The sequence below is a fragment of the Oryza sativa genome, chromosome 1, assembly GCF_034140825.1.
Source record: "Oryza sativa Japonica Group chromosome 1, ASM3414082v1".
In the NCBI taxonomy this organism is placed as follows: domain Eukaryota; kingdom Viridiplantae; phylum Streptophyta; class Magnoliopsida; order Poales; family Poaceae; genus Oryza; species Oryza sativa.
In genome coordinates this window covers 32,198,215-32,225,017 of record NC_089035.1, presented here as the reverse complement: position 1 = coordinate 32,225,017, position 26,803 = coordinate 32,198,215, and the positions used below count along the sequence as shown (strand labels likewise).

Genomic DNA, 26,803 nt, shown 5'->3' with positions numbered 1-26,803 from the left:
GTGCCGTGCCATAATAATGTATGTCTGTACTCCCAGTATCTTTGTGTTAGACAAAAAGACGCGCCGGTAAAAGATAGTAGTACACCCCTCTGAAAGGAAAGAGATGACTAGTACAGTACTTTGATATGCTTTCTCATCGCACGTGAACTCGTGACTCAACCAGATTCAAGAGGTAGCGAGGCCAAAGCAGCAGTACTCGTAATCGAAGAAGGCTGCTAGTGCTAGCGCAGGTCCACCCGGGACGTCGCATACGCAGCGAAGAGCCAAACGTATTCGGTCGACGACCAGCACGGCAGCAACGGGCCGGGCCCGTCGTCGCGAAAGCAGAACGGCTCTAATGTCTTGTCACCCGACGTGCCATGCCACCCCGTGTACCGCCCCCATTCCATCACCCATCCCATCCACATCCCACAACGGGGAGGGGAGGAGGAACTCGCCTGAAAAAGGCGGATCTGGGCCCGCGCGCCCGTCTCCCTGCTTGGCTGCTTCCCTCTCGTTCCAAAAGACGAGCAAAGGGAAGAGGGCAGAGGAGTACTACTACTCCTGCAGTCCTGCGGTGCGTGAGCTGTGCGTGGGCCACGGCCACGGACACAGCAGCGGAGCGGGGGACGTTCCCCCGGGATAGCAGCCGAGCGCGCCGCCTCGTCTCATCACTCGGCCGGCCCGCGCGAGATTGGCTGACGAACAGTGGCTCGCGGCCGTGCACCGCATGCATGCAGTGGCGCTCTGGGCTGGCGGCATCGGCTGCCGCGCCGTCACCCATCGCTAGGTAGGCAGGCAGGCACGCGTAGGGGGAAACGGGTGGACTCTGGTAAAGCCGCACGTTGCCTCACGGGCTCACGGCAAGTAGGGTACGTTACCGAGTAGGAGGAGTACCAGCAAGGCAGGGATCGGCGCGGCGGTATCATTGTTGGTTTCGTTGCTCCTGCATGCTGTGCGAGTAGCCTGCGACTCGCGAACTCGCGATTTCGCGAGTGGTCGCCCGGAGGGGCCCGGTCGGATACTCAACGATTATTGAATGCACGGTGAGTATTAAAAATCTCTGAAAAGAGTATACTGTTAGTAAAAAAAAGAGAGAGGGCATCGTGACAGAGCTGGTCAGACCCGTCGACTGCGTCGCATTGAACGGCATCGTGCAAACGTTGTATATGCTCGCAGCCTGGGCATTAATAACGTGCAGAAGTACAACACTGGTCGTGACGGCCAAGAGCATCAATTCATCACACTTGGGTAGGCTGTCCCGTAAAACAGAGAGCGTCAAATGAGACGCAATCAACACAAGATGCTTCCACTGTATGCTTGTTTCATCAGTTTCGCAGATGAAGCACACCCAGGTACCAACGCATGTACTAAGCTTCACTTTACCACCATGTGTTGATGAAAAGGGTCGGAATCGCACCGTTCTGAATCCATCCAAAGCGGAACTGTGCTAAGAACAGATGACGGCACTGTGCTTCCTTTTCTTTCCACGAGGCGCTGGCGGTGGCATTGGCATCCTGGTGGGGGAACAGTGACCCCCAAAGTTGCAGCTGCCAGCACTACGGCCGCCCCACAGTAGCCAGTAAACGCGCTGCAGCTGCAGCACGCCCCCGCACCGCGCCAAGGGCTAAAACCGAAGTGAAAAAGGAAACCGCGACCAACCCGTCGCCTCTTCACCCGCACCGCACCGTTGCAGCCCGCCCACTCGCTGACTCGCTCCAGCCAGCAGCAGCAGCAGCAGCCACTGCTCGCGACGGAACAGACGACACCACCACGACGCCCGCGTCATAAAGGCATGGGCATTGTCGCAGGCTAGCCACAGCGACGGGGTAGCAGCAGCATCAGCAGCAGCAGCGGCAACAGCGACCGGCATTGATAGCGGCAGCTGAGGAAGGAAGAGGGCGCGCGGTCGCCGCAGGAGCGGAGCAGGGGGGGCATGGGCTGGGCGGGCTGAGCGCTGAGCAGGAGATGGCTGGAGAGCGACGCCCTCGGAGGCATTAATGGCGTCGTCCGCATCCTCCTCCTCCTCCCCATCCTCGCGGCCGCCGCTGATGGCTCTCCCCTCTTTTTACCGGCCCCCTTGGCCGTCCGAGAGGGGCGGCGAGCAGCGAGCCACCGACTGTTGGGCCGGATCCCCAGCGGCGGGAGGCGGCCGGGCGCGTGCCACCGCCATGGGCATCGACCTCAACAACACCGCGAGCGGCGGCGAGGAGGACGCGCCGGCGCCGGGGCCGGTGTGCCGGGATCTGTGGCACGCGTGCGCTGGGCCGGTGGTGTCGCTGCCGCGGCGGGGCAGCGCGGTCGTGTACCTGCCGCAGGGGCACCTCTCCGCGGCCGGCGCCGGCGGCGGGATCCGCGGGGAGGTGGCGGTTGCCCTCCCTCCCCACGTGGCGTGCCGCGTCGTGGACGTCGAGCTATGCGTGAGTGAACCGCTGTCGCTCGTGGTAGGGTTTTCGCTGTGAGGCCGCGCGTGGTGGGCTGCATTTACATGCTGGACTTTGTGCAGGCGGATGCAGCGACGGACGAGGTGTACGCGCGACTGGCGCTGCGGGCGGAGGGCGAGGTGCAACGCTGCTTCAATTATCTTATTGATTCATGTGCTTCCGGGATTGGGGATTGGATGAGATTCTTGGGGGCGTCAAATGTTGGTTGCCTGCATCCTCTTTTCAGCTTTGGGCGTGGCATAAGCTGCAATGTGATGGGTGTTGAATGAGCTTTGATTTTTATTGGATGTCTAAAAATAGACATTGTTGGTTCATTCTAATTTTAGTGAGCCACATAATTTGGGACTTACTAGATCTACTTGGCCAGCTTGATATAGTATGAGTGCCGTTTTCTCTGCACAATGTAGCTTCATTTAGCACATCTATCATGCCTCTAATTTGTATATTGTACCGATACGATGAATTGTTTTGGCATAACAAATTCTATTAACAGATTTGATTTATCAATGGTACATTTGGTTGGTTCAGGTATTTGAGAGGAACTTGCATGGTGGTGGAATCGAAAGGGAGGATGACATGGAGGATGGTGATGAGGAAAGGAAGTCCAGGATGCTGCACATGTTCTGCAAAACACTAACGGCCTCTGATACAAGCACACATGGAGGGTTCTCTGTTCCTCGTCGGGCTGCTGAGGATTGCTTTCCACCTCTGGTGATGAGATTAGAAGTTTGATTTGTTTCCTATTGACTCTTCAAGTGACTGCTTGTCTTGTGATGTAACTCTAACGAAGTTTGTTTTCTTTCGTGCCTTAATAGGACCACAAACAGCTAAGGCCTTCTCAAGAGCTTGTTGCCAAGGATTTGCATGGAGCAAAGTGGAGGTTCCGCCATATTTATAGAGGTGACATCCGAGTACTTGATAAGGGATATGCAATGCCCTTGTTACACAATCTATTTATTTAATTGCTAGTAAATGTTTGATTTGATACCTTTGTATCGGAAACTTGTACGTCATACTCATGTTTGATGATCGGGCATATACAGAGCATTGCTAAATTATGTGTGACTGTTTTAGCTTTGAAAGAGGTCAGGAAGTATTTTAGTCAATGCTACAAAATATATGGCAGGTGTAGCTTTTCAACTCTTTGAATGTTTGACATTCTAAGTGGTCAGTAGTTTTGCCTGTCTGAACTGCGCGTTCAGTCGTCTTTGCCATTCCCTAGGATGCAAATTATTTCCTTCCTAGTTCATCTTCTGATACAATTTATGTTATTCTTTTGTGACTTCCATCACTTTGTTATATATGGTGTGTTATCTCTGCAGTGAAAATTACTTCTGTTAATAAAACTGTACAATTTTGCTCAGATAGTAGTGTCCTTGAAACAGTGGATAGAGGATGCTCTCCAATCTTATTGTTGTCCAAGCCAATATCTCCATTTTGATTACAAGGGAAATGCACAAGTTATCTTGTAGTTATAGCATGTGATGGAGCAAAGTATGACATTATGAATTTTTAACATTCTTTTCATTCCAGGTCAACCTCGCAGGCATCTTTTAACAACTGGATGGAGCTCCTTTGTCAATAAAAAGAAACTGGTCTCAGGGGACGCGGTGTTATTTCTCCGGTAATCACTTGATCCAGGTGTTAACCATAAAGCTAATGCTTTCTTGTCTATATTTTCTAACGAAGCATTTTAAGCGTTTGCAGGGGTGATGATGGTGAGCTAAGATTGGGTGTTCGAAGAGCTACTCAGCTTAAAAATGAAGCGATTTTCAAAGCTTTTAGTAGCGAAAGTTCAAAGATGCGCACACTGTCGGCTGTGGCTGATTCCTTGAAACATGGAAGTGTTTTTCACATTTGTTACAACCCAAGGTCTGCTGAATAAAACATATAGTGTTTCATTTTGTGTGGTCCAACTCAATACAATGTCATTTTCTCTGGGGCAGTTGGACTATATATCCATTCACATATTGTAATCATTGGACTTTGTAGGGCTACTGCTTCTGAGTACGTTGTTCCATATTGGAAGTTCGTGAAAAGCTTCAACCATCCAGTTTGTATTGGAATGAGGTTCAAGTTTCATTTTGAGAGTGAAGATGTTAATGAGAGGTTTGCATTTTTCAGTTGAACTATCTTTTTTTGTTTTTGCATAATACTTTCTTGGGTCTTACTATCTGTGTTGTAGGCGTTCTGGAATGATTGCCGGTGTTAGTGAAGTAGACCCCATCAGATGGCCTGGTTCAAAGTGGAGAAGCCTTCTGGTATGCATTTGAGCTGCTTTTTTATTAAGCTTGTTGACTACGGAACATTAACTTTTGGCTACCTGCCAAGTCTTTGAAACATATATTAGGGCACCACATATAGTCAATTTCAGTTACTGTTTTGTCTATCGGATTAAATGTGAGGTTATTTCACACATTAAAATAAATTCATCAAGTTAGCTGAAGTGCTGAACTCTTGAATATGGGTGCAACATCCTTCTTGTCAAACTCAAATTTTGAATCCAAGCCTGATCTTGTGGAGTAGAGAAATTACTTAGGATGTTCTATGATCTTTTGTTTGTGAGTAAATATGTGCAAACATTAATAAATGCTCAAGTGAGAACTGAGAAGTTGTCGAAATAAATTCAATACGTAATAAAAATGGTGTGCTATAAAAATGATTAGATGATTTGTATCACTTTGATTCCTACATTTTGCAGTCTCTTGCTTAGCCCACATTAGTGGTTGGGACAAATCATATTAGTCAATTGGGATGATATATCAAGAATAAAATGCCAACCCATCTAAAGGGAATCAGAACAAATGGTCTTGTAAGTCCTTGAGGCACCTTAAGACAAATGGTCCTCGCATGCATTTCTTTTTCACACTTCTGATCCCAAGATTCCCATGTAGGTTTACCATTAGCAGATGTCAGATAGAGAATTGTTTCTGCTGGAGTAAAATTTCTTAAGTATCTAGGCTTTTGTAGTTTGAGAACTTTGTAGTTCCTGCATTTCTATTAATAGAAATGGGGAGTTTGGCCCCTTGATAAAAAATAAGATAGAGAATTGTTTCACGCATATTTGGATTGAAAAGGACAATAATGATGTAGGATGTGTACAATCTGTTTATCCGTTTTGCTGTTTATAACATCTGGTTGGCAGCTAAAAAAAACTCTCTTGATGAGGAATTTCGTTGGTCTTCTGCCAGTTGCCAATGTTTGTCGCCCTATGCCGCCCAATGAAGCTCATTGAGCACACAGGAGAAACAAAACAGTGAAGAGAATACTAGAGGCATGTTATTATTGCTTGCTAATATGGGCTGGAACTTGTTTGCTTTCATAATGTAAGCTGTAAGGATCATCAAAGTTGTGCAAAACCAATTATTTAGAGGATTTACTAACTGTAACCATATACATTTTAATGCTATCAACACCTTTTATGATGGCATCCATGTCTGTTTAGGTGGGGCTAAATATTTTTTATTGGATTGGACCAAGACCACATTATCAAGGCCCCATAGGAAGCCTAACAGCTTAGAATTTTTATAGATTTTGATTTGTCCATTATAAATCGTTTATGGTGAATCTATTGTCAATATTACCCAAATTCGCTAATGTTAGCAATTTGATTTGCTGTCTTTTCATACAGGTTCGATGGGAGGATGCTACTGACTGCAACAGCCAAAATAGAGTATCTCCATGGGAGATTGAGATAGTTGGTGGTTCAATCTCTGTTGCTCATTCTCTGTCGGCATCCAGTTCTAAAAGAACCAAATTATGCCCTCAGGGCAATTTGGACGTGCCAGCTCTGTGTGAGTTCCAAGAGCACGAGGTCAATACTTGGATCTATAAATTCTTTAACCCTATATGCTTATTGGTTTTTGTGTTAATCCTGTAGATGGAAATGGTCGTCCAGACTCGGTGGAAACTGAAAAGTTCCCCAGGGTCTTGCAAGGTCAAGAATTGATGGGTTCTAGGACCCATCGTGCTACTTGTTCTCCTCAGTCAATCGACATTACAAAAAGTAAGTCTTTTGATGCTTGGAGATTCCTTACTGATACACGAAGCTGCATGTTGGGCAGTTCAACAAGCAGACTTCCAGTGCAGTACTCTGGCTATACCCACCAATCTGTAAGCTTCGGTGAATCTATTGGATTCCCAGAGGTCTTGCAAGGTCAAGAAATTTCTCAGACAGTTCCTCCGTTTCAAGGAATGTTGCCTGATGCATGTTCAGCGAAAAGCAGATATGAATTAAAGAATTATGTGTGCACCCCAGCTACCATGAATGGACTATCATCTGCAAATGAAGGATATTGTCTCTCCCTGTCAACTGTGCCACCTTCTCCACCTTCCAGTCTTATGTTATACCAAACAGGGGTACCACAGCTTGAATTGGCAAGCAAGAACAATGACAAAAGTGGAAATGACAGCCAACCAGCCTTGCGACAGCACAAGTTGCTCAGTGAAACTAGCTGGGACCAGTTTAAAATTGGAAAGGCTTCAACACCTGGGAATGCTACTAAGCCTGGTAATGGTGGAAGGGAGGTTGACAGAACTAGTTGCCGCCTTTTTGGTTTTTCCTTGACCGAGAAGATTATCCCAACAGACAAAGATGGTGAAAAGGAAGTGAGTTATGAAACTGATTGCCAAAATCCACGGATGCTAGACTTGTTTGGGTACAATTGCAGTACGCCTGGTGCTCTTCATGCCCTTTGTGCTGCTCCTTTGGGAATATGATGCTACTTGAGTAACTGGTATGCTCTAGTTCTTCCTTACTGCTGAAAATTCACTTCTCCTGTACCTTTGGACCTCGTACTCTACCATTATCCAAAAGCTAATTTGGTCACTGACATTTACACAGGGAGGGATACGTACATGTGGAGACGCAGCCACTCCACGCTTCATCCCAGATGTAAACGGCATCGGTCTGGTTATGGTCCCACCGTTCCTGATGCTTTGCATGTAGGTATTGCTGCCTCACGCCTGAATACCTACGTGCGGTCAGGCGAATAAAGCGACTCGATTGTATGTTTGACTGCAGCTCTAGCTGTCGAGTCGGAAGGGCGATGATGTTTATCGTCGTTAATGTACCATCGGCACCCTGTTTATGCAGAAATGTGGACCTAATTATTATGAACTTATTTCCTTAGTTCTATGTATGGTTAGCTTCTGATCTAGACCTAGTTATGAGCCTATTTCAGAAGTGCTATGTATGGTTTGCTTGTCAACATTTGTTTCTGTATCGGTACAAATCACTATGTTTGTATGTTTATTATGCACTTCTTTTGTGTTTTAACATCAGATGCGTTCCATATGGATTTCGTTTATTTCCGCCATTGTGATGTATACCCGGCACAGGATCCATAATAGAGAGGGAATCGTGGGCTAGCTTCTGATCTAGACCTAGTTATGAGCCTATTTCAGAAGTGCTATGTATGGTTTGCTTGTCAACATTTGTTTCTGTATCGGTACAAATCACTATGTTTGTACGTTTACTAGAGGTGAACGCGCGCTTCGCGCGTTGCACCAGTGGTGCCAGGAGAGGGAAATCATTGATTACATCTGTTGGTTCTGGTAGGTAACTGAAACAAATGCTATTTGCAAGGTCTGTGAAGGTCAAGTATAGGCTAACGACATGGTGTGAGATTTAGGTTTAGTGTAGTGCAAAAAATGAAGTTTTGTGACGTGAGCATTTATATTGATAGTTGTTATAGAGGCTAAAAGCTAATCACAACATATATGCAGATTGTGGACAGTCCTAAATAGCAAAATGTGCCACATGTTTGATGGCAGGATAGACAGTACATAGTAGTTTTATAGTGGTAGCATTGAAACAGAGCACATAGGAGTATAGGACTATAAAACTATATTACACATGGCTAAATTCTACTAATATGGTTTGGATGCCTTCACCGAATTCACACAGGGGCCCTTTTGTTGATGTGCAAATGGAAGTGCAATATTTTTTGCTATGATGAATTGCTTCTCCCGTGTACATAGCTGCCTGAGAAGTGATGCAAAAATACAATTTTTTTTATCAATACTGGCAGTCAATAATCTTATGGCATTGAACTACTCAACAATATTAGAACAATTAAGCATCCTTGTTTCCTAGTAATGTTCTTTTTCTGAATGTGAAAAAAGCAAGTTAACATAGTTGTTTTTTTGGTATATATTCAGATTGTAAGAATCAAAGAAGCAATTGCCGATGTCAAGTAATCTGTGAATGAATTAACTGAAGGACCACCAGCAGGTACAAATTTAGCCGAATGTGAAGAAATTAATTAAACATCTCAAATAGCAGGGGGGGCACAAAAAGGTACCAACCAAAAGCAAAGTAATGATTTATCCATACTAAAAAAACAAACAGGTAAACAATCCAAACTGTTTTCAGTAATTTTCTAATAATCAGGTATGTGAACCAAATAATGCACACAGCAGCATATTTATTCAGCAAAGAAAGTTGGAATGGATGGTATTGTAGGATTGTAAAGGTCAATCTGTCAAGTTAACCTATTGGTTTCTGGTTGTACATCTTTTACATAGATTATAAAAGGTATGTGATTTTAATACCTAAATCATAGCAAGCACAATAATTTTATGAGCAGATACTATCAGTATGTTTAAAGGAAGAGGGTGAAAGTGCAAGTTAGTCAAATAATACATAACTTAGTTAAAATGGGATTTTAACCTACAGGGCAGCGCTCATCGTCCTAAACTGAAGCTTTATCATCCCAAACCAATAGTTATATTATCAATAGTCCTGAAAAACCACTTCTATGGCAAGAGCAAATAATAACATTAGTCGTTTCAAAGAAAACTTCAATTTTAGAACCCTAATCAAGCCAATCTTTTATATGCTAGTCTAAGCATTACCTAATCATCACATATTAAATAAAAAAGGACATAAATATTAGAAGCATTAGGTAGAAGATTCAAAGTGAGCTGCAATAAAAACTGGATGCATCCAATGTAGAACATGAGAAGCATCTGAAGGACAAGTCAGTTACATTTGTAAAATATCATAGGCATTACTGAATGCAAATTAGAAAACAATGTAACATCATTTTTTTTATATCAAGTTAAATTCTGTTGCACATCGTGGGGATGTCATGATAATTTAATATGTTCAGAGTTAATGTCTATTATGTCATGATAATTAATTTTTTTATAGAGTTACCAATCTTCAGCTATAACTTGCAACAGAATTCTTGTTCACAAACAACCAAATTATAGAACTAATATATGCCTATTTGGTAAACAGATAATCAACTAAATTTTCACTTCCGTAAAGAACATGTCAAATATAATTTAAACGGTGAACTCAAGGTAGGCAACGAACAACGATCAGCCAAACTGGTTGCCAGTGGTGCCATTTCTCCTCCTGGAGGATGGCACCAATGCAGGCATCCTTTGTTCTGATCTACTATGTTGTGTGCACCTGGAGTCTTGGCGTGTTAAGGCAGGCATCAGCCTATCATAGCCTAGTTTTGCTACTGAAACCATTGCACCAGCTAAAGCCTACAAGAATAAGAGAAGTGGACAGCTATGCCAGTCCTTTGATCTTGCACCAATCCATCATGTTTTCTTTGGTTCTTCTCATATTATTCGCAAAGCAATAATGTAATCCATTGTAATGCAGCAGCTGATTGGCGTTGGGAAGATTAGATAGCTTAGAATAGAATTGAAGCTATAGATGGATTGTGCAACAAATTGAGATAAATTGATTTTCTATTGTTAGGCGCCGGCCCTAAGTGGCATAGCGCGTAGCTGTGCTCGACGGGAGGGCGAGGACGCACGCCTCACCTCCCCGGAGCCGTGGTGGAAACTAACAGGAACTGGGATTAACTTCTTTCTTGATTAATCACTTAAACCGAATGGCCTATATAGGCTTACAATGGAAAACCAAACAGCTACTAACCAGGAACTAACAACTTAATCTTCCTAACAAACTTAATCACTGAAACTAATCCTAACAACTTGATCCAACATCACGGCGCCTGCTCTGGCTGTTGGCGTCGGTTCCGGCGCTGATACTGAATGCCCCACATAACATCTATAGTGCAAAAAGAGCAGACACATAGCGAGCTTTAGTAATCACATCCAAAAATAATACAGAGAAAATTACAGTTCATTAATTTATTTTTGGTGCAACAGTAATATACAGTTCTGATCCAGACCTGTATAACCTTTATCAAATGCACTTGTATATTTTTGGTACAACAGTAATATATAGCAGCAGTAGTAGTGATTAGTGTGATTAGTGTATACGTTTAGTCTCAGATTCTGCATGTAAAAGGTCATCTAATGTCAAGTTACAAACATGCTCGTTATAAATTAATTTTATAGAAGTCACTACCTTCAAGGGGCATAATTAGTAATGAACAAACTAAAAATGCAAAGCCACAATCTATTTTGATGAAGATGCATGACTACATTTGGATGGAGCATTATCAAATTATTATCCACAAAAAATATTGTACATTGCTATATTTTGCTGGAACAAATCAGCATACTCATACTTCAACAAAAGATATATCAATTTCTTATACTTGGAAACAAAGAATCTTATGCATTAACTCATTTGTAATTTAAAGTCATCTGCATGCTACAATGGATCGTAGATGAACCCCTTAAAGAAATGCACAGCCAAATTGACAGCAACACTACCAAAGCAAAGCTCGCCGCCATCAAAGTGGGGTCACATTCGGTGGAGATGCAACCTGGTTGTGGTGGCAGATGACCTTAGATGCTGTGCCAGAGGACCAGTAGGGCAGCACGGCCGTGACGCAAGGGGATGGAGGTGGCAGCATCCTCTAGGAACCCCGCGCCGATGCCCTTCTCTGCTTTGCGTAAGCTCAACAAAGCTTCACTACAAGCTGCATTCACACGCTCACATTCATAGTGTTACACTGATTTAAACTTGCAAAGAAAAATTCAATACACATATCTTCATCGGTCCAAATTAATCACAGTATCACACTAAGACCACCAACTTGGCAAAGATATAACATGCAGTATGAAATTCCAGAGGAAACTTTCCTCTCCTCACCTCCTTCCAAAAAGGCAGAAGAAGAGGTAGGATGGAGCTGACGAGGAGCCCTCCATGCGGCAGATCCAGCAGCACCCGCCGTACTGGAGACCGCCGCTGTCCGAAACGGGACACCAATGCCACAGATCATGCAGCTCCCTCTCCAAATCGGTTCACCGACCTCCTGGATCCAGTGATTCCCCGTCTCCTCGACGTCCCACACGCACGTCCGTGGCCGCCTAATCGCAGGCATCCGTTGATCCGGAAATGAACAGGATGGAGAGGGAGAGGGAGAGGGAGAGAGGGGCAGTGCCGGGCATAGAGGTAGAAGAGTAGAAGGCGGCTCCTGGCTTCCCCTCGCTTCAGGGCGGCCGGATCTGCCGGCGAGGAGGCCGGAGTCACCGGATCCGACAGTCCCGGCCTCCTCGTTGGCGGATGCGGTGCGGGAGCGAGAGGATGGCGATGGCAGGACGACGGCGCGGCGACAGCAACAGCTCGCAGTAGGGAGTGCGCGGGGGAGGTCGCCAACTGCGGGAAGAAGAGGATGAGGGGACGGCACGCGGCGGCGGCCGTCGCTTGGGCAGGAGAGAGAGCGGAGCGAGAGGAGAGGAGGCAGAGGAATGGTGGCGGCTAGGGTTTGGGGAAAGGGGTGAGGGTTGCAAAAACAACCCCTAAACTTCTAGTTTTCAGAGCGCGGTTCAATTTTCCGTTTTTTCGCTTCTTCATATAGAATATTGTTTTCTTAAGAGGTCCTCTAAGTAAGAGCGCACAACGTTAGAACTAAGGACCAGGGATCTATAACAAATTATCAAGTAAATGAAGGGTGTTTTTGCAAAATCACCAACGACGACACGGACGTGCGAGAGCTCACGAAAACCACCCGCCATCCAGCGCCTCGCTGACGCGTCAGCACGCGCAGGTGGCCACGCCAGCTCAAAAATCTCCAGGAGCCGCAAATCTCGGCAGGTTTGTATATAAGCGATTATGCACTTCTTTTGTGTTCTAACATCAGATGGTTTCCATATGGATTTCGTTTACCTTTTCCTCCATTGTGATGATACCCGGCACATGATCCATAATAGAGAGGGAATCATGGTTTAGCTACTGATCTAGACCTAGTTATGAGCCTATTTCAGAAGTGCTATGTATGGTTTGCTCATCAACATTAGATTCTGTATCGGTATACAAATCACTATGTTTTGTATGTTTATTATGCACTTTTTTGTGTTTTTACATCAGATGCATTCCATATGGATTTTTCGTTTACCTATCTCACCGTTGTGATGTACCCGGTACAAAGATCCATAATAGAGAGGGAATCATGGGTAAACCTCGATGACGGACCGGATGCCCAGGACGTGCAGGATCTTGTAGCCGCTGAAGCCCGCGTCATGGAATATCTTGCAAAACTCCCGCTCGTCGCGCTCGGGGCTCCCCACCACCCCCATCATCATCACGTCCCACAGCAGCTGCGTCTCCGTGTCCCTCGCGCCATCTCCCAAGCTCGACGACGATCCCACCACCAGGTCCATCACGATCACCCTCCTGCCGTCCTCCCTCGCCGGCACCGCCTCCCTGCACCGCCGCAGTATCCGCACGCACTCCTCGTCCCCCCACCCATGCAGGATCCACTGCAAAAATAGATGTCATGCTTAGAGTCTCATCAGTTGGCCTAATAAATCAAAGTAAAAGCTAAAATTAAATTTTTAATTTGATTTTAAGATATTTTAACGTATTTTTTATAGTTGGCTTTTAAGTTGATAGGAACAAATATATAAGAAGTTTTACATATTAATTAATTTCTATTTTCTGATAAATCGTTTTTGGTTTATTGGAATATAGGCAAGCAATTGCGAGGATTATAGGAGAAGGCGCCTGTGATGGTGTGACCTTGAGGAGGACGGCGTCGGCCTTGGGGACGTGGTCGAACATGTCCCCGGCGACGAACTCGACGCCTCCGTCGCCTGGTGGGACGGTCGCGACGACTTGCGGTAGTTCGAGGACGGTGCACCTGACGTGAGGGAACGCGGCGGCGCTGGCCCTGGCGGCGCCGCCGGACCCGCCGCCGACGTCCACCAGCGAAGTGATCCCCCGGAACAGCTGCGCGCCGCCGTGGTGGTGGCCGTGCAGGAGCACGTCCATCACGAAGCGGCCGTCGCACGCCATGGCGTCGTTGAACGCCGCGCCGAACCCCGGGTCGTCCTTCGCCACCGCCCAGAGTTCGCGCCCGCCGTGGACGGCGGCGAACGGCACGCGCGGCGCGTCCGCTCCTTCGTCGTCGTCGTCGGCGGCGGCGGCGCGGAACCACGAGGCCAGAGAGATGGACGGCGACACGATGATGGGGTGCAGCATGGCGCGCGCGAACGGCGAGAGCCCCTGCCCCGCGCCCCCGGGCGCGGAGACGAGGAGACGCGAGACCGCGGTGAGCCCGTAGGCGTCCTCCGCACCCGCGGCCGCGTCGAAGATGCCACCGTGCGCGAGCAGCCGCATGAGGCGGCGCAGGAAGGGCTCCCTGGAGCGCGGCAGCGCGAGCTCCGCGACGAGCTCGGGAACCGTAACGGCGCCGCCACGGCGGTGGACGGCGTCAGGGATGCCGAGCTCGACGGCGCAGCGGAGGGACATGGACTTGGTGTACGCGAAGATATGGTTCCACAGCTCAGCTTGGGCCCGGAGGAGCTCGTCGGCGGCGAGGTCGGAGTTGCGGCTGGCGTCCATTGCTCAGCTGCTCAGTGTTTGGCCCGAGTGATTAATTAGCTTTTGGTTCCGTAGTCAAACATGACAACTTTAGGATACTACGAAATTATGAAGAATCCTATATTCTTGCCTCCTTCAAGTTGTTGGGTTTTGTCTTCATTGTGAAATCGCATTTCGCATGCATTTACAAGGAGAAGGTGCTGCCGAAATCCATAATGCTTAACATGCAAGTGCTGATAAAAAAATGTTACTAGTAGATTAGCTCTGAGTGATCAAGTCAGAAGTCAAAAAGTAGTTACTTAAGTTGTTTTTCTTTACTAACATATCGTGCATGTATAAGTCGCAGTTAAAATTTAAATTTTAAAACCTAAACTTCAAGTTGATTTAAATGTTTTTTTTCATCATATTTTACTTCTAGCCTAAACTTTTAAGTTGCTCAAAATCAGTTTGAGTAAATTTTATTTTGGTTCAACTTTTATTACTGATGTTTCATTTTGAATCATCGTATGAGAAATCTTTTTTTAAAAAAACTCGTATATTAACTTGAGATAATTGGACTCCTAATTACAGCTCGTGATTTTCTAACAAAGTATATATCCAAACAAATTTAACACGGTGAATTTCACATTAACTAAATTATATCAATAATAAGATTAAAATAGTCTTCACCCGTTACAACGCATGTGCATTTTTTATAGTTTAAGAAAATAACATAGCCTTACGGTCCAGTAAACCTTCTTTGGGTAAAAGTACATTGGGGGACATAAGGGTTTAATCTTTCGGTTGGGCTATTTGTATCTGCGGTGGCCGAAATATTAAAATTGTATGAATTTTTTAATACAATTTGATCAAATTTAAAAAAAAAACCAAATTCACGAAAAAATAAAAAAAATGCGGCCGAAATAATATGGTATCGGCTGGGGCGGTCCGATAGGACCAACTTCGGAAATTTCGTTCGGCAATTTTAAACCCGTAGTGTTAGAGATCCAAACAACCACAAAATTAAATTACTGGAGTAGTAGAGTGCTAGTAGACCAGAAGAGGGGAGTCAAACTCAAAAGTGTATCAAGGATAAGCAGCCGAGGAAAAGGTATTTGACGGAAGCCTGCGATGTCTGCGGCGCCGGCTGCGAGCGGCTGGTTGCGGCCGTCCGCGACCGCGCGGCTCTGCGAGGCGGGGTTCTTCACCGATTACGCCAACCCCGCCACTACGCGGATCTGCATCGGCCGGAGGCGGAGCGGTGCGCCGAGAAACATGTGAGACCCCCTTCCTTGTCTCTGAATCTCAGATTTTTGGGGGTTGATTGCTTGAACTCACGCCTGATGTACGCGCGCGGATTCAGTAGTGGTAACCCCACAAGTTCGATTTTGTTGGGGATTATTGCTGTTCTCAAATGCCCCTTTCAAATTTCATCAGTTTTGGGAGTAATTTGTTGGCTGGATGGGAGAGGTCGTACGTTTAGATGAGGAAAATTGAACTATGCAGGTAATACGTGCTTGGTCAAATACGCGCTTAGGTAGATGCTAAGGACCGTATGATATTTGGTGAGGCCTATAGAAGTGAATTTTGTAGCTTGCAAATCAAATATCAGTTGTTAGTGCATATTCAGTTAGTTGTTCTAAATCCCAAGTTGCAACCTCCAGGTATTGAAGCTACTTGCTGAAATTCGAGGCTAGAAGAAAGATCATTGATAATATTTGCATCATAGATTTTTTTCAGTTTTCACTATAAAAAGGAAACCTGTGTTTTCTTCAGAATGTCTAATATGTTATCTTCAGTGCAGGGCTTCAAGTTGCATCATCCAATTTGGGCCGATGCAAAATTGCTCATGTTAAAAGTGGAGATGCTGATGGTTACCCAACGACTGAAGATTTGTCAATTGACGAGGAAACCCTGCAGCGTAATTTACAGACAGCCATCCAGGAAGAAGATTATTCCCGGGCTGCAAAGATAAGGGATGATCTGCGCATCCTCCATGAAGATACCAAAGCTTCCCTCCTTGCAGCAAACACACGGTTTTACAATGCTTTCAAGAATGGCGATCTTGCAGCGATGTACTCTTTATGGGCTAAGGGTGACCATGTATATGTTATCCATCCTGCTGCGGGTCGGATATCAGGTTATGACGTGGTCATGCAAAGCTGGGAGATGGTATGTGGCGCAGATTATGAGTTCCCACTAAACATTGATCTGAAAAATGTAGAGGTTCATGTGCATGGTGACCTTGGTTACGTCACATGCTTGGAAGTGGTTAAGACCAAAGGAAGAACATGGGGGAAGCAAGTCGCCACAAACGTCTTCGAGAAGGTTGATGGCACATGGCGCATGTGTGTTCACCATGCATCACACATAGAGGAATGAAAACCTTAGTTGATTTGGCATGGAAATTTTGCAGAAAAGCTAGACAGGCAATACATGATTTCGAGATTTCTATCTTAGCAGCTGCATCATTAGTCTATGTTTTCTCGAGTCAATTGTATCGATGCTTAAGTTTTCAAACTGAATTTTTTGTGGTTTCGTTTGAGATTCCATAGTGGTTGGCATATTATGTCACTTGAGATTATATATGACTAGCTATTTTTCCATTTCTTTTTGGCGGCTAACTGGGAATGGACTTGATCTGCAAGTAACTCGTACCAGGCTACTTCACTGAAACAAAACCTGATTTGTCAATTGTCATGTACTCATGCTTCTTGTTGTAAACTGAGTCGTCTGGTTTTTTATATGCTTTACTTTCTACAGTAAATTATTAGCAATATATTTTACCAGATTCAGGAATTGACAACTTATCATTGGACAATTTCAGCAGTAACTTTGTATAGGACATCTGCTTGCCCTCCGGTCTACATGTTGCCCTTTGTTCTGCTGTTTCCTGGTTATATGGGATAACATGAAGTTTCCACGCTGACAAAATTTGAGATAACAAAATCAAACAAAGACACAAAAAAAAATACAGAAAATACTTCCTCCGTCCTAAAATAAACCAACGAGTAGAGTTCAGGATTCCTCTCACTTTCTACGAAGTTGTTTGATCTTTGATCTTCTCTCTTTCTGATTTAGGGCGAGATTATCACAAAAAGGACCAGACGCGACCACCAACTTGGCCAATAAGCCTGAAACTGAACGACCCCCCCTCCTCCTGCTCGCTTCCCTCTCTCCTTCCTCTCCAAGAAAGAGCCAACTAGGCGAGCGGAGCGCAACAAACTCGCCAACCCGCGCCGCGTCTCCTCCTCGTCGTCGCAACCCGCAGCGCGAGCGCCTCCCACCGATCATACGAACCCCACCGCCACGTCTACTCCCTCGCCGCAGCGCGAGCGCGCACGGAGAAGAAGCAAGCAGAGAGAGAGAGAGGGAGAGGGAGGGGTGGCGCTGCGGCGAGAAGTGATGGTGCTGCCATTGGTGAAGCTCGGGTCGCTCGCGTTCCGGACGCTGAGCAAGCCCATCGCGGCCCGCCTCAAGCACAACGCCGGGATCCACCCCAAGTTCCGCGGCTTCATCATCGGCCTCGCCCAGGTGACGTCTCGTCTTCATCCCTGATCATCTCTCTCTCTCCGCGGCTCCGCCCTGTTGATGCTTGGATTCATAGATTGCCGCGTCGCCTGGGTGGATTGAACTGCTTGAGCGGTTTTTTTTTTCCGTAAGGGCGGTTTGGACTTTGGAGATTTGAGGATGTTCCTCCGAGACTCTTGGGTTTATTTTGTTGGGAACTAGCGACGTGTGGGGATGTGTATGATGAAATGCAAATACGAAAGTACGACGAGCTAGTTCTGAACTTCTGATGCTTTTTGGTAAATTAATGGGTTGTTTCATTGGTATATCTTTACATTGGACGGTTGCGTTTATGCACAGTTCTGGTTTGGTTGCAGTATTCTGTCATGGAGCTTTCAGGCCATGATACAACAGTGCTTTGTAATGGATCTCTCTGTTTTTGTAGCGAGTTCTGGATTTTTTTTTATTGAGTCCTACAAGGATCTGCATAACTCATAATTCCGCTTTGATCTCCTACAAATGTACATTCATCTCGATTGTTTCTGCAACATTTATCTGAGGTCAATTATTTGATGTGGATAAATGTCAGAAACACATGTTAGTTATTATGGATTTTGGTGTTCATATCAAGTGGAATAATCTGCAGCATTTACCTGAGGTCAATTCTTTGATGTCAGAATCACATGCTAGTAATTCATGATTTTGATGTTCATAATAAGCAAGGACAGTTTAGCTTCAAGCTTTGAGCCAGATTATAATGATTCCTTACGTCTGTTATTCAGTAATACATGGCTTCTGCAACACTGAGGAAACAATAGCCATGATCCTTATCTGTTCAGAGCACCACCAATAATTCACATTACTTCACAAATCTAACCTTTAAAATGGATTCTGCATATACTGATGATGGGTATATTTCAAATAAGATTGATCAGAAACTATGAATACATATGCATATACTGATGATGGGTATCTTCCAAATAAGATTGATCTGAAACTATGAATACATCTGCATATACTGATGATGGGTATCTTTCAAATAAGATTAATCTGAAACCATGAATAGATAATGCTGCTGCTCAATCCTTCTGTAGAACATCAAAGAATTTTAGGCTGAGATTATTGGCGACCTGAGCACAGTAAAATGGATGAATTCTTCTTATCCTAACTCATGCATGCCTTTGTTTTAGTTTGAGCAGAAAATTTTTTTTACTACTGTACTGACAAGGTGTATGGCACATTATGTTCAGGTAAACCATCGTTTCACTACAAACATGCAGAGGCGGCTTTATGGCCGTGCAACTGACATTCACATTCGGCCCCTGAATGAGGAGAAGGCAATTCAAGCTGCCGCAGATCTTCTTGGTGAACTATTTGTTTTCTCGGCAAGTACTTTGATCTCAGTTATTCTAAATGAGTTTTTGTCTGTTAATACCAGAAAATTCTGAACATTTTACTCTGAAATGCTATAATTGAAGAGCCTGAAAACTGGTTCTTCCAGAATTCTTATTTTTCTCTAACTTCCTATGCTCGAGAAGTACTTGATTATGTCAAAAGATTACAGCTGACATGAATTGTCACATGATTTTTCAGGTCGCTGGTACTGCAATCATCTACGAGGTGCAGAGAAGTGCTAGGGCAGAAGCCAGAAAAGAGGAGATCCGTAAGCAGGAAATCGAGGTAACATGGTATCATGCGTAGTTTTTTACTGTAATTTTTGCAATACGCAAGCGTTCTGCAGAGATTGTTAAACTGTCTCTGTTCTTGAAATGGCAGGCGAGAAAGCAGAGGATAGAGGAGCTAGCCAGTGAGGTGCAGATGATGAAGAAGAGGATCAGTGAGATCGAGCGGCAGCAGGACGAGAGACGGGCCCTTCCGAACTCCCGCGGCTCCACCACTGCCACTCCGATGCAGGCAGCTTCGGCGGCAGCGGCAGCAGCAGCAAAGGCAAAGCATCAGCAGCCCACGGCCGCTGCTGCTTAGCTTCTCCAGTGGTACTGTCCAAAGCCCATAGGCTGTCTCCCCTGCCCTGCATTTCGGAAGGACTAACGCAGATTGATTGCCCCTGTTTTCCTCCCATCCCGTAGCTCGATTCGATTGTAGTTATTCGGCGAACGGCTGGACTTCTTACTTGTTGCGCTCGTTCTGAGTTCTGACCTTGTGAATAGCATACGTGAGAGGTCGGTGTTTGCTCTGAGCTGAAGCTGTTGGTGGGCGGATCAGTGACCATCTGGCTCGAAGTTTTGATACTGTTTTCGGATATGCTATAGTCAAGTGTACATTGCAGTATTCTTGCTTTGCTTACTGATGTGCAAGACTAAGTACCTGCCATTAACATAGCTCAAAAGGCAAAATAGCCTGCATCCCCTCATTGTTATTTCACCACCATTTGCATTTTCTAGCAAATGAAGTCTGCTTTATGTGATGTTTCATATTTTCTTAACACTAGGAAACAAATCCCGGACAGCAGGAGTTCAGTGTTGTATTATAGGTGATTTGACTACTTTTCCTTGTCGACTTAGGCTTTTGCTGAATTAGTTAATAAATCTAACTTAAGTAATTAGGGCTAAATTATCATTCCCAATTTCTTTAGTGCACTAGCGCTACCGGGATCGAATCATGCTTTTCACCTTTCATGTACTCCTAGGAGGGAAAGAACTCTCAGCAGAGATATATGTGCCAGAGTAAAAGATGAAATGAAAATTTCTTTCGGGCCTCACGTTATTGCTTACTGCATTTCCATGTATGACAAATGCATCTTGACAGGACGACCAAATTTTGTCAGGCCAACAAACCGATACATATTTCCAAAATAGAGGTAAAGAAAAAGGAGAAAGTTCTTACGATTTACAGACAGGTGCGGTTCTTCTGTTCCTACAAGAGAAGAATCTTACTAAAACTAGTCAAATTCTAAAACCACCTTGCCAGGCACCAGCCTTTTCTCCTTGGCCTCGTGAGCTTCTCTTACTTTGCTGATGGGAAATGTCTTCTCCACCGGTATCTGCAATTTCCCAGCTCCAGACAGCCTCTGTATCTCATGAAGTCCTTCAGAGTCAGCTCTCATGTATGTCCACCAATAATCTGATATTAAATTTGTAAGAAACATGAGAACGTCTTGTATAAACAATGGAATAGGTCATATAGATAACTTCTGTAAAGCAATTCATCCCTAAATTAAATACAAAGGTAGACATGAATACAATTGTATATCATAAGATCGCATGATAGACACACATATCCTGATCATATCTATTAAGAAACAAACAAATTGAACCCTTGTAGAATTAAGTCGTTAACCAAACACTGACAAGCAGTTCACAAGCAATCGACACCAATGGTGACCAACTTAGTCATTATTAATCACTTAAGTGCTGGATCTAAACTTTAAAGAGCAGGCGGCCCACTGCTATCAGCCTCAACTCGCATGTATGCAGTCAAGAATTCAATGCATCACTAAATAAAAATGAAAATATTTTATATTCACTGTACATGTATAGTTTTTCTCTTGAGGGTTATTTTCAAAGCTACTGATAGTAGTTATTAAGTTGTTTTCTGCAGTTCTGGGAAATGGTTGGGATGTTTATGAGCGAAATCGAGTAAGGTTGCATAGATTTGCGTATTGATCTAAAAAGCTATCTGAGAGACCAGGCCATGCTTGTTGGATTTTGGCAAAAGCAAGCCCTGCTCTTCGCCAGTTAGTCAGATACTGACCAAGTTCTAGTTGGTGCAAGTCCACATAAATAAAGGCCGTGTTTAGATTTTTTTTTTTTTGCCAAAAACGTCACATCGAATGTTTGGACACATGCATAGAACATTAAATGTGGACGGAAAAAAAACCAATTGCACAGTTTGCATGTAAATTGCGAGACGAATCTTTTGAGCCTAATTACGCCATGATTTGACAATGTGATGCTACAGTAAACATTTGCTAATGACGGATTAATTAGGCTTAATAGATTCGTCTCGCAGTTTACAGGCGGAATATGTAATTTGTTTTGTTATTAGTCTACGTTTAATACTTCAAATGTGTGCCCGTATACGTCAAAAAAAATTTGGACAGTGAACTAAACACAGCCAAAGTTTTTTGCCGGGTAAACACAGCCAAAGTTTTAAAGTGGAAACGTAGATAGTCTATTAGTCTATGACCAGCTACTATAATTAAAGCAAAATATATCCCCTCAAGACACAATAAATTACCCAACAAAAAGAAAAGATTATATGAATAGATACAAACCTATTCCATGAGAATAACGGTACTGCATTTGTTTCTTTAGTAAAACAGCAGTAGCAGCAGGAAGTCCCACAGCTAATCCATATCTATCTGCTAGGGCAGCCGCCTCTCCCTATCACAAAGAAGGATGATACAATAATGAACAAATGACAATCAAAGCAGAAACACAGAAAAAATTAAAAGGGGCAGGTTGACGACCTGAAGGGTCATATAGTGTCCGCCTCTCCTCAGAACATTAATGCCAATTCTCTCAGTTTCAGGTACTCCTATGGTATCCAACACGGCATCGAACTTTCCTTTAACTGCTGATTCAGTATCCTGTAAGGTAAACCATAAAATATGAACATTATGGAGACAATGGTACTCATCTAGGGAAATTTCTTAAAGAGAAAAAAAAAAACAATCTACAGGACAATTAGTGAGCTAACAATTTTATCCAATCGCAGAAATGATCTATATGCCCTGACACAAAATTCACTAATGTTTTCTCACTCATGGAGAATAACGGAAAACTTCAGTATCCTCTCCTATATTTACCAGGCACAAAGAATTAGACAATAGCTCAAAGCCACATATAATACTACTGAGCAATAGGACTGTTCGTTCCAGGTTTCTCCCAACCCGTCTAAACTGTATCGTGTTGGCCACTGATGCTGCAGTCACACCACCAGCCACAAGCGGCAATGAGTTGCAAGTTTTGAATGATGTTGAAAACCGGTTCAAACACTCTTCTGCTGTGCAGTAGTACTAATATCATTCCCTGATAATCTATAAGTATAAAGTACTATGTTTTGTATTGATGCAAGAAGAAAAGAAAATAGTCACATTAGACCTAAGAAAAATGATATGTCAAGTGTAACATTGCATATGTGTAGTCTTGTAGGAGAAATGAAAGATTCCACAGCTAAGAAGATGAAAAACTGCTAGCTGCTATCAGTTCTGTGCATAGCTTCACAGTGCAAAGTGGATGAATAAGCGATTCAGAGTTCATATGTCTGCATGTAAGCATGAGTTTATCAGATAATGTGGTAACAGAACAACGAACCACAACGACTAAACAACATCTAAGGCACCATGGTACCATTAAATATCCATTCCTGCTGTGTAACAATCCTATCTTAGCAAAGACAAATAAATATATACTCCCTCCATTTCATATTATAAGTCGCTATGACTTTTTTTCTAGCCAAAATTATTTAAGTTTGACCAAGTTTATAGAAAAATATAGTAGTAGCATTTTCAACACGAAACAAACATATTATCAAAATATATTCAATATTAGATTTAACTAAACTAATTTGGCATTTTAGATATTGATAGCTTTTTCTATAAATTTGATCAAACTTAAAAAATGTTTGACTAGAAAAAAGTCAAAGCAATTTATAATATGATGAAACAGATGGAATAGATAGCTAGACATATTAAGGATATGGTTTGCCTGCGTTGATACCGAAAATAGTGCAAGGGCAAAAGAATTCACTATATCATCATCATCGTAAAGAAAATATAAGTACAAGAGTTTGGACTTCTGAAAGCGTTTACCTCAGCAGTGTAATCGATAGCTTTTTCAGCACCAGCGGCCAACACTTGTTCAATACTTTTAGTTCCACAGGTTGCAGAAACGCTACACCCTGCAGCTACTGCAAGCTGAACAGCAGCTAGCCCAACAGCCCCACCTCCACCAATCACAAGTACTCTTTGTCTAAAACGAAAATTAATTGCATTCAGTTCAAAAAGGAAAGGTGAGCATAACTTCAATATGTAACCACTCAACCAGACATGAAATAACATTTTACTGATAACGAAAAGCTTGTGCTGTGAATTGGACCTAAATAATAGGGTTGGTTTTCGGATTGACTACAAGAGATTACAACTTCCCTGCATAATTTATATTTATATAATAGAACCCGAAGAGAGGGAAGTGTAGTGCAGATCACCATTAAAATTAAGAATTTACATATGTACCTAGATATATGTGAAAAAAATCTGAAACTTTATGAAAGGAGATGAAGTAACTTTTGTAGTAGTATGCTTCTAGCTGTCTGCCGCACAAGCAAACTACGAGGAGCACACTTTTTAATACCAAACCCATTTAAAAGTCACTAATTACATACTTACCTACCATGCTAACAATCCAATAAATTAAAAGTAAAGGTAGATGCAAGTTATAGGAAACAGCAACAATGGCAACAAAAAGAACTTGTTGTCTGTTTCACAAACAGTGGCGTATAACCAGACATACCCTTCAGAAATTCGAGCCGTACCATGTAAAGCACGCCATGCAGTCAAAGCAGCAAATGGTATAGCGCTAGCCTCCTGCAATATAACAAAACTTGATTCGATTAGCTTGCAGTATGGTATTTTTTTCACATACAGGTAACATTGGAAACCAAGTCCTGAGCTATCTACTTAAGAAGATAGAAATTGTTCTCCCCATCAATAAACAATAAACATGAACTAAAACCTTTTAGAACTTTCATTAAAAAGCTTTCAAAGGATGGGTTTTTGTTTAAATCTACACAAAGGAGTTCCTATCATCATCCATTAGCCACAATGCCTGTTAAATACAAAAATATGATGCACTGTTGTACATTCCTGAAATGGAATAAACATATTGCATACATCCAGGGAAAGGACCAGGTCTGTCCAGTTCATACTATGTGAAGATTAATGGTGAAAGAAATTGACGTGATCCTGAAATGATATTTTGAAATATCAATGTTACGACGAGAAGAGTTATCTGATGAATTCATACCACATGACTGAGTGTAGATGGTTTGGAAGTAAGCTCATCCTGTGAAAGAATTGCATAATCGGTGTATGTCCCTCTTATGGCTGTTGGATGCAAAGCACCAAACACTTCTTGCCCAATAGTAAAGGACGACACAGAAGTCCCTGTAGCTGCAACTTCACCACTTATATCCCGGCCAATGATCAGAGGTAGGACTGGCTCAAATATTGAACGCCCATAACCAGACCGCATCTGAGGAGAGACATTTTTTTATGAGATGAATTAAATTTCACCAAAAGAACAATATATTCCATTTCATAATTTGGAAAGCACAAGAATATATGCATATCCGATTGTTCATGTCAACTGCATTTTGCTTAATTCCAGGCTTCAAACAGAGTATAACTTAACTCAAAGCTGTTGTAGACCTATTTGGTATCTAATTCCATGAAAATTGGGACTGGGGTCACCTGGCCTTTTGGTTCCTAAAAGAAAATGAGAACACAACATTTCTCATCTGGGGATCACAAACTATAAACCTACTGCTGATTGCACTCCTTCCCTTCCTAGTTCATATAGCATTAAACAAGAATCCACCACTCTGTTGCATTAGCAGATACCACCAACTGATCAGTGACTACTACCTACAGTGCAAAGATTGACCCAAAACGTGCACCCGTGCCAATTTTTCTACCCGACATATCGAAAATAATAATAAAAAAAGTTATCATTTCACCAGACGGTTCCCAAGGAGAGGGAGTCCAGAGCAGAGCGCTCACTCGCAGGTCCAGAGGGTTGATGGAGACGGCCCGCGCGCGCACGAGCACATCCCCCGGCTTCAGATCGGGCACCGGCACCCCCTGCCTCACCTCCAGCACCTCCGGCCCTCCGAACCGAGGCACCACCACGGCGCGGCAGCTCTTCTCCCCCGCCGCCGCCGCCGACGTGGACGCCGCCCGCGCCCCGGCGATCCGCCGGCGAGCCCTCGCGGCCCTCCACCACATCGCCGCGAGCCTCCTGAGCCCTAAGCCCTAATGGCGGCGGCGGCGGCGGCGGCGTTCCCGCGAGACGAGGAGCGAGGCGGCAATGGCGGCGAGGCCCTCTCGGGTTGGGAAACCGACCGGAGAAGGAGACGGGGGAGGAGAAGGGGATGTGGGCTATGTACATGGACGGCTTAGTCTATGACATGTGGGGACAGAAGGAGTGGGGTTCAGCGTGTCCTGGAGCGAGCAGACGTGGCCCGCCCGAGGGGGTGCGAGGCGACCTCGCGGCGACGGAGCGACGAGCGGGCGAGGTGGGGGCGATGTGTCCGGTTCCCAGCCACAGGAGGAGGGCACGAGAGATTCTGGGCCGTCGATCGGACGTGGCGTGAGAGGTTATTAGGGCAGTCCCAACCTTTAACATAGACATGTTTTCCATAAACTCTACATCATTAAGAAACTAGTACTAGACACTACTCTTCTAATATAAACACCACTATTCCATTAATTTAATGCTACTTATCTCACATGATGTCTTAGATGTTGTGTAGAAACCATGTCTCATGCAAGACATGGTTTCCCTCTTTTTCTTCATTTATTCACCTGCCACATCATTTTTTCCTAGTTGGCAATTTATTTAATGCTATGAATACTATTCTATTTATTGGGTTGGGAATGCCCTTACCCGCTGATCCGATTACACGCGTACACCTTACTTACGTGTAGCCACTTGGTATCACTCCCTTGTTTCAGCGTTAAAAAGGTTCAGGTAGTGAGAGGTAGACACATGCTTTCATCGAGGAAACTGCCGTAATCGGCAAAAACTGGAGGTGGTGCTTGCTCAGCTTGGCTGCTTGGGGCGTCGAGTCGAGATGGATCGGAGCATGCAATCGTTGAGTTAGGGTTCAGGTTGAATCTCGGGCTATTACTAAGGCTGTGTTCGGTAGGAAGGATAGGAACTAATCTCTTCTATACGGAAAACAGAGCGATTTTTTAGTACGTGATTAATTAAGTACTAGTTATTTTTTTTTAAAAAAATAGATTAACATGATTTTTTAAAACATTTTTTTGTATGGAAAAATTTTTCAACAAACATATCGTTTAACAGTTTAAAAAACTTGCGCGTGAAAAAAGAGTGGAGTGGATTCCCAACTGCTCCTGCCGAACGCAGCGGCGAATCCAGCATGGTTGTTGGGGGGACTCGAGTCCCCCTAACTAGCTGGATCATCATTGATAGATGGA

At 44.1% G+C, this 26,803-nt stretch overlaps 5 protein-coding genes across 7 annotated transcripts; 3 read left to right on the top strand and 2 right to left on the bottom strand.

The window, feature by feature from the left end:
- Window positions 1–1,654: 1,654 nt before the first annotated feature.
- LOC4327014 (auxin response factor 3-like) lies at window positions 1,655–7,719 on the top strand. Of its 3 annotated transcripts, XR_010738898.1 has the most exons (12): window positions 1,655–2,399; window positions 2,486–2,542; window positions 2,952–3,134; window positions 3,239–3,323; window positions 3,957–4,047; window positions 4,131–4,295; window positions 4,416–4,532; window positions 4,609–4,684; window positions 5,615–5,697; window positions 6,055–6,217; window positions 6,304–7,159; window positions 7,267–7,719. XR_010738898.1 is itself a non-coding variant. In NM_001409034.1 (11 exons), exons 1-10 carry the CDS (start codon window positions 1,980–1,982, stop codon window positions 7,140–7,142), a joined length of 2,196 nt encoding a protein of 731 aa, NP_001395963.1. In that variant the 5' UTR covers window positions 1,684–1,979; the 3' UTR covers window positions 7,143–7,159; window positions 7,267–7,699. The 3 variants fall into 3 exon arrangements, 2 of the variants coding, with proteins under 2 accessions (NP_001395963.1, NP_001395964.1); NM_001409034.1 differs by lacking the exon at window positions 5,615–5,697 and having other exon boundaries at window positions 1,684–2,399; window positions 7,267–7,699; NM_001409035.1 differs by lacking the exon at window positions 5,615–5,697 and having other exon boundaries at window positions 1,684–2,399; window positions 2,486–2,623; window positions 7,267–7,699.
- Window positions 7,720–11,150: 3,431 nt separating this feature from the next.
- LOC107276038 (trans-resveratrol di-O-methyltransferase) lies at window positions 11,151–14,226 on the bottom strand. Its single transcript, XM_015791265.3, has 4 exons — window positions 13,327–14,226; window positions 12,781–13,067; window positions 11,614–11,675; window positions 11,151–11,284 (listed from the first exon to the last, which is right to left on the bottom strand). Exons 1-4 carry the CDS (start codon window positions 14,149–14,151, stop codon window positions 11,151–11,153), a joined length of 1,308 nt encoding a protein of 435 aa, XP_015646751.2. The 5' UTR covers window positions 14,152–14,226.
- Window positions 14,227–15,226: 1,000 nt separating this feature from the next.
- LOC4327012 (uncharacterized) lies at window positions 15,227–16,715 on the top strand. Its single transcript, XM_015765788.3, has 2 exons — window positions 15,227–15,386; window positions 15,909–16,715. Exons 1-2 carry the CDS (start codon window positions 15,241–15,243, stop codon window positions 16,489–16,491), a joined length of 729 nt encoding a protein of 242 aa, XP_015621274.1. The 5' UTR covers window positions 15,227–15,240; the 3' UTR covers window positions 16,492–16,715.
- A 556-nt stretch (window positions 16,716–17,271) lies between these two features.
- LOC9268108 (uncharacterized) lies at window positions 17,272–20,039 on the top strand. The gene is made up of 4 exons (XM_015765787.3): window positions 17,272–17,643; window positions 18,870–19,004; window positions 19,213–19,299; window positions 19,396–20,039. The coding sequence occupies exons 1-4, from the start codon at window positions 17,515–17,517 to the stop codon at window positions 19,600–19,602; spliced, it is 558 nt and encodes a 185-aa protein (XP_015621273.1). The 5' UTR covers window positions 17,272–17,514; the 3' UTR covers window positions 19,603–20,039.
- A 272-nt stretch (window positions 20,040–20,311) lies between these two features.
- Window positions 20,312–25,715, bottom strand: LOC4327011 (uncharacterized). Its single transcript, XM_015765786.2, has 7 exons — window positions 25,361–25,715; window positions 24,606–24,833; window positions 24,093–24,166; window positions 23,393–23,552; window positions 22,049–22,168; window positions 21,854–21,962; window positions 20,312–20,700 (listed from the first exon to the last, which is right to left on the bottom strand). The coding sequence occupies exons 1-7, from the start codon at window positions 25,583–25,585 to the stop codon at window positions 20,519–20,521; spliced, it is 1,098 nt and encodes a 365-aa protein (XP_015621272.1). The 5' UTR covers window positions 25,586–25,715; the 3' UTR covers window positions 20,312–20,518.
- Between the last annotated feature and the right edge of the window lie 1,088 nt (window positions 25,716–26,803).

Coding starts and splice junctions, on each gene's coding strand:
- LOC4327011 (XM_015765786.2), bottom strand. CDS start 25,585: ATGTGGTGGAGGGCCGCGAGGGCTCGCCGGCGGATCGCCGGGGCGCGG. Junction 23,553..24,092: donor ACGGCTCGAATTTCTGAAGG/GTATGTCTGGTT, acceptor TTTTCGTTTTAG/ACAAAGAGTACTTGTGATTG. Junction 22,169..23,392: donor CTATCGATTACACTGCTGAG/GTAAACGCTTTC, acceptor TTTACCTTACAG/GATACTGAATCAGCAGTTAA.
- LOC107276038 (XM_015791265.3), bottom strand. CDS start 14,151: ATGGACGCCAGCCGCAACTCCGACCTCGCCGCCGACGAGCTCCTCCGG. Junction 13,068..13,326: donor CCGACGCCGTCCTCCTCAAG/GTCACACCATCA, acceptor CTATTTTTGCAG/TGGATCCTGCATGGGTGGGG. Junction 11,676..12,780: donor CTGCACGTCCTGGGCATCCG/GTCCGTCATCGA, acceptor GCCTGCGATTAG/GCGGCCACGGACGTGCGTGT.
- LOC9268108 (XM_015765787.3), top strand. CDS start 17,515: ATGGTGCTGCCATTGGTGAAGCTCGGGTCGCTCGCGTTCCGGACGCTG. Junction 19,005..19,212: donor GTGAACTATTTGTTTTCTCG/GCAAGTACTTTG, acceptor ATGATTTTTCAG/GTCGCTGGTACTGCAATCAT. Junction 19,300..19,395: donor TCCGTAAGCAGGAAATCGAG/GTAACATGGTAT, acceptor TTGAAATGGCAG/GCGAGAAAGCAGAGGATAGA.
- LOC4327014 (NM_001409035.1), top strand. CDS start 1,980: ATGGCGTCGTCCGCATCCTCCTCCTCCTCCCCATCCTCGCGGCCGCCG. Junction 4,296..4,415: donor CACATTTGTTACAACCCAAG/GTCTGCTGAATA, acceptor TGGACTTTGTAG/GGCTACTGCTTCTGAGTACG. Junction 4,685..6,054: donor CAAAGTGGAGAAGCCTTCTG/GTATGCATTTGA, acceptor CTTTTCATACAG/GTTCGATGGGAGGATGCTAC.
- LOC4327012 (XM_015765788.3), top strand. CDS start 15,241: ATGTCTGCGGCGCCGGCTGCGAGCGGCTGGTTGCGGCCGTCCGCGACC. Junction 15,387..15,908: donor AGCGGTGCGCCGAGAAACAT/GTGAGACCCCCT, acceptor TGTTATCTTCAG/TGCAGGGCTTCAAGTTGCAT.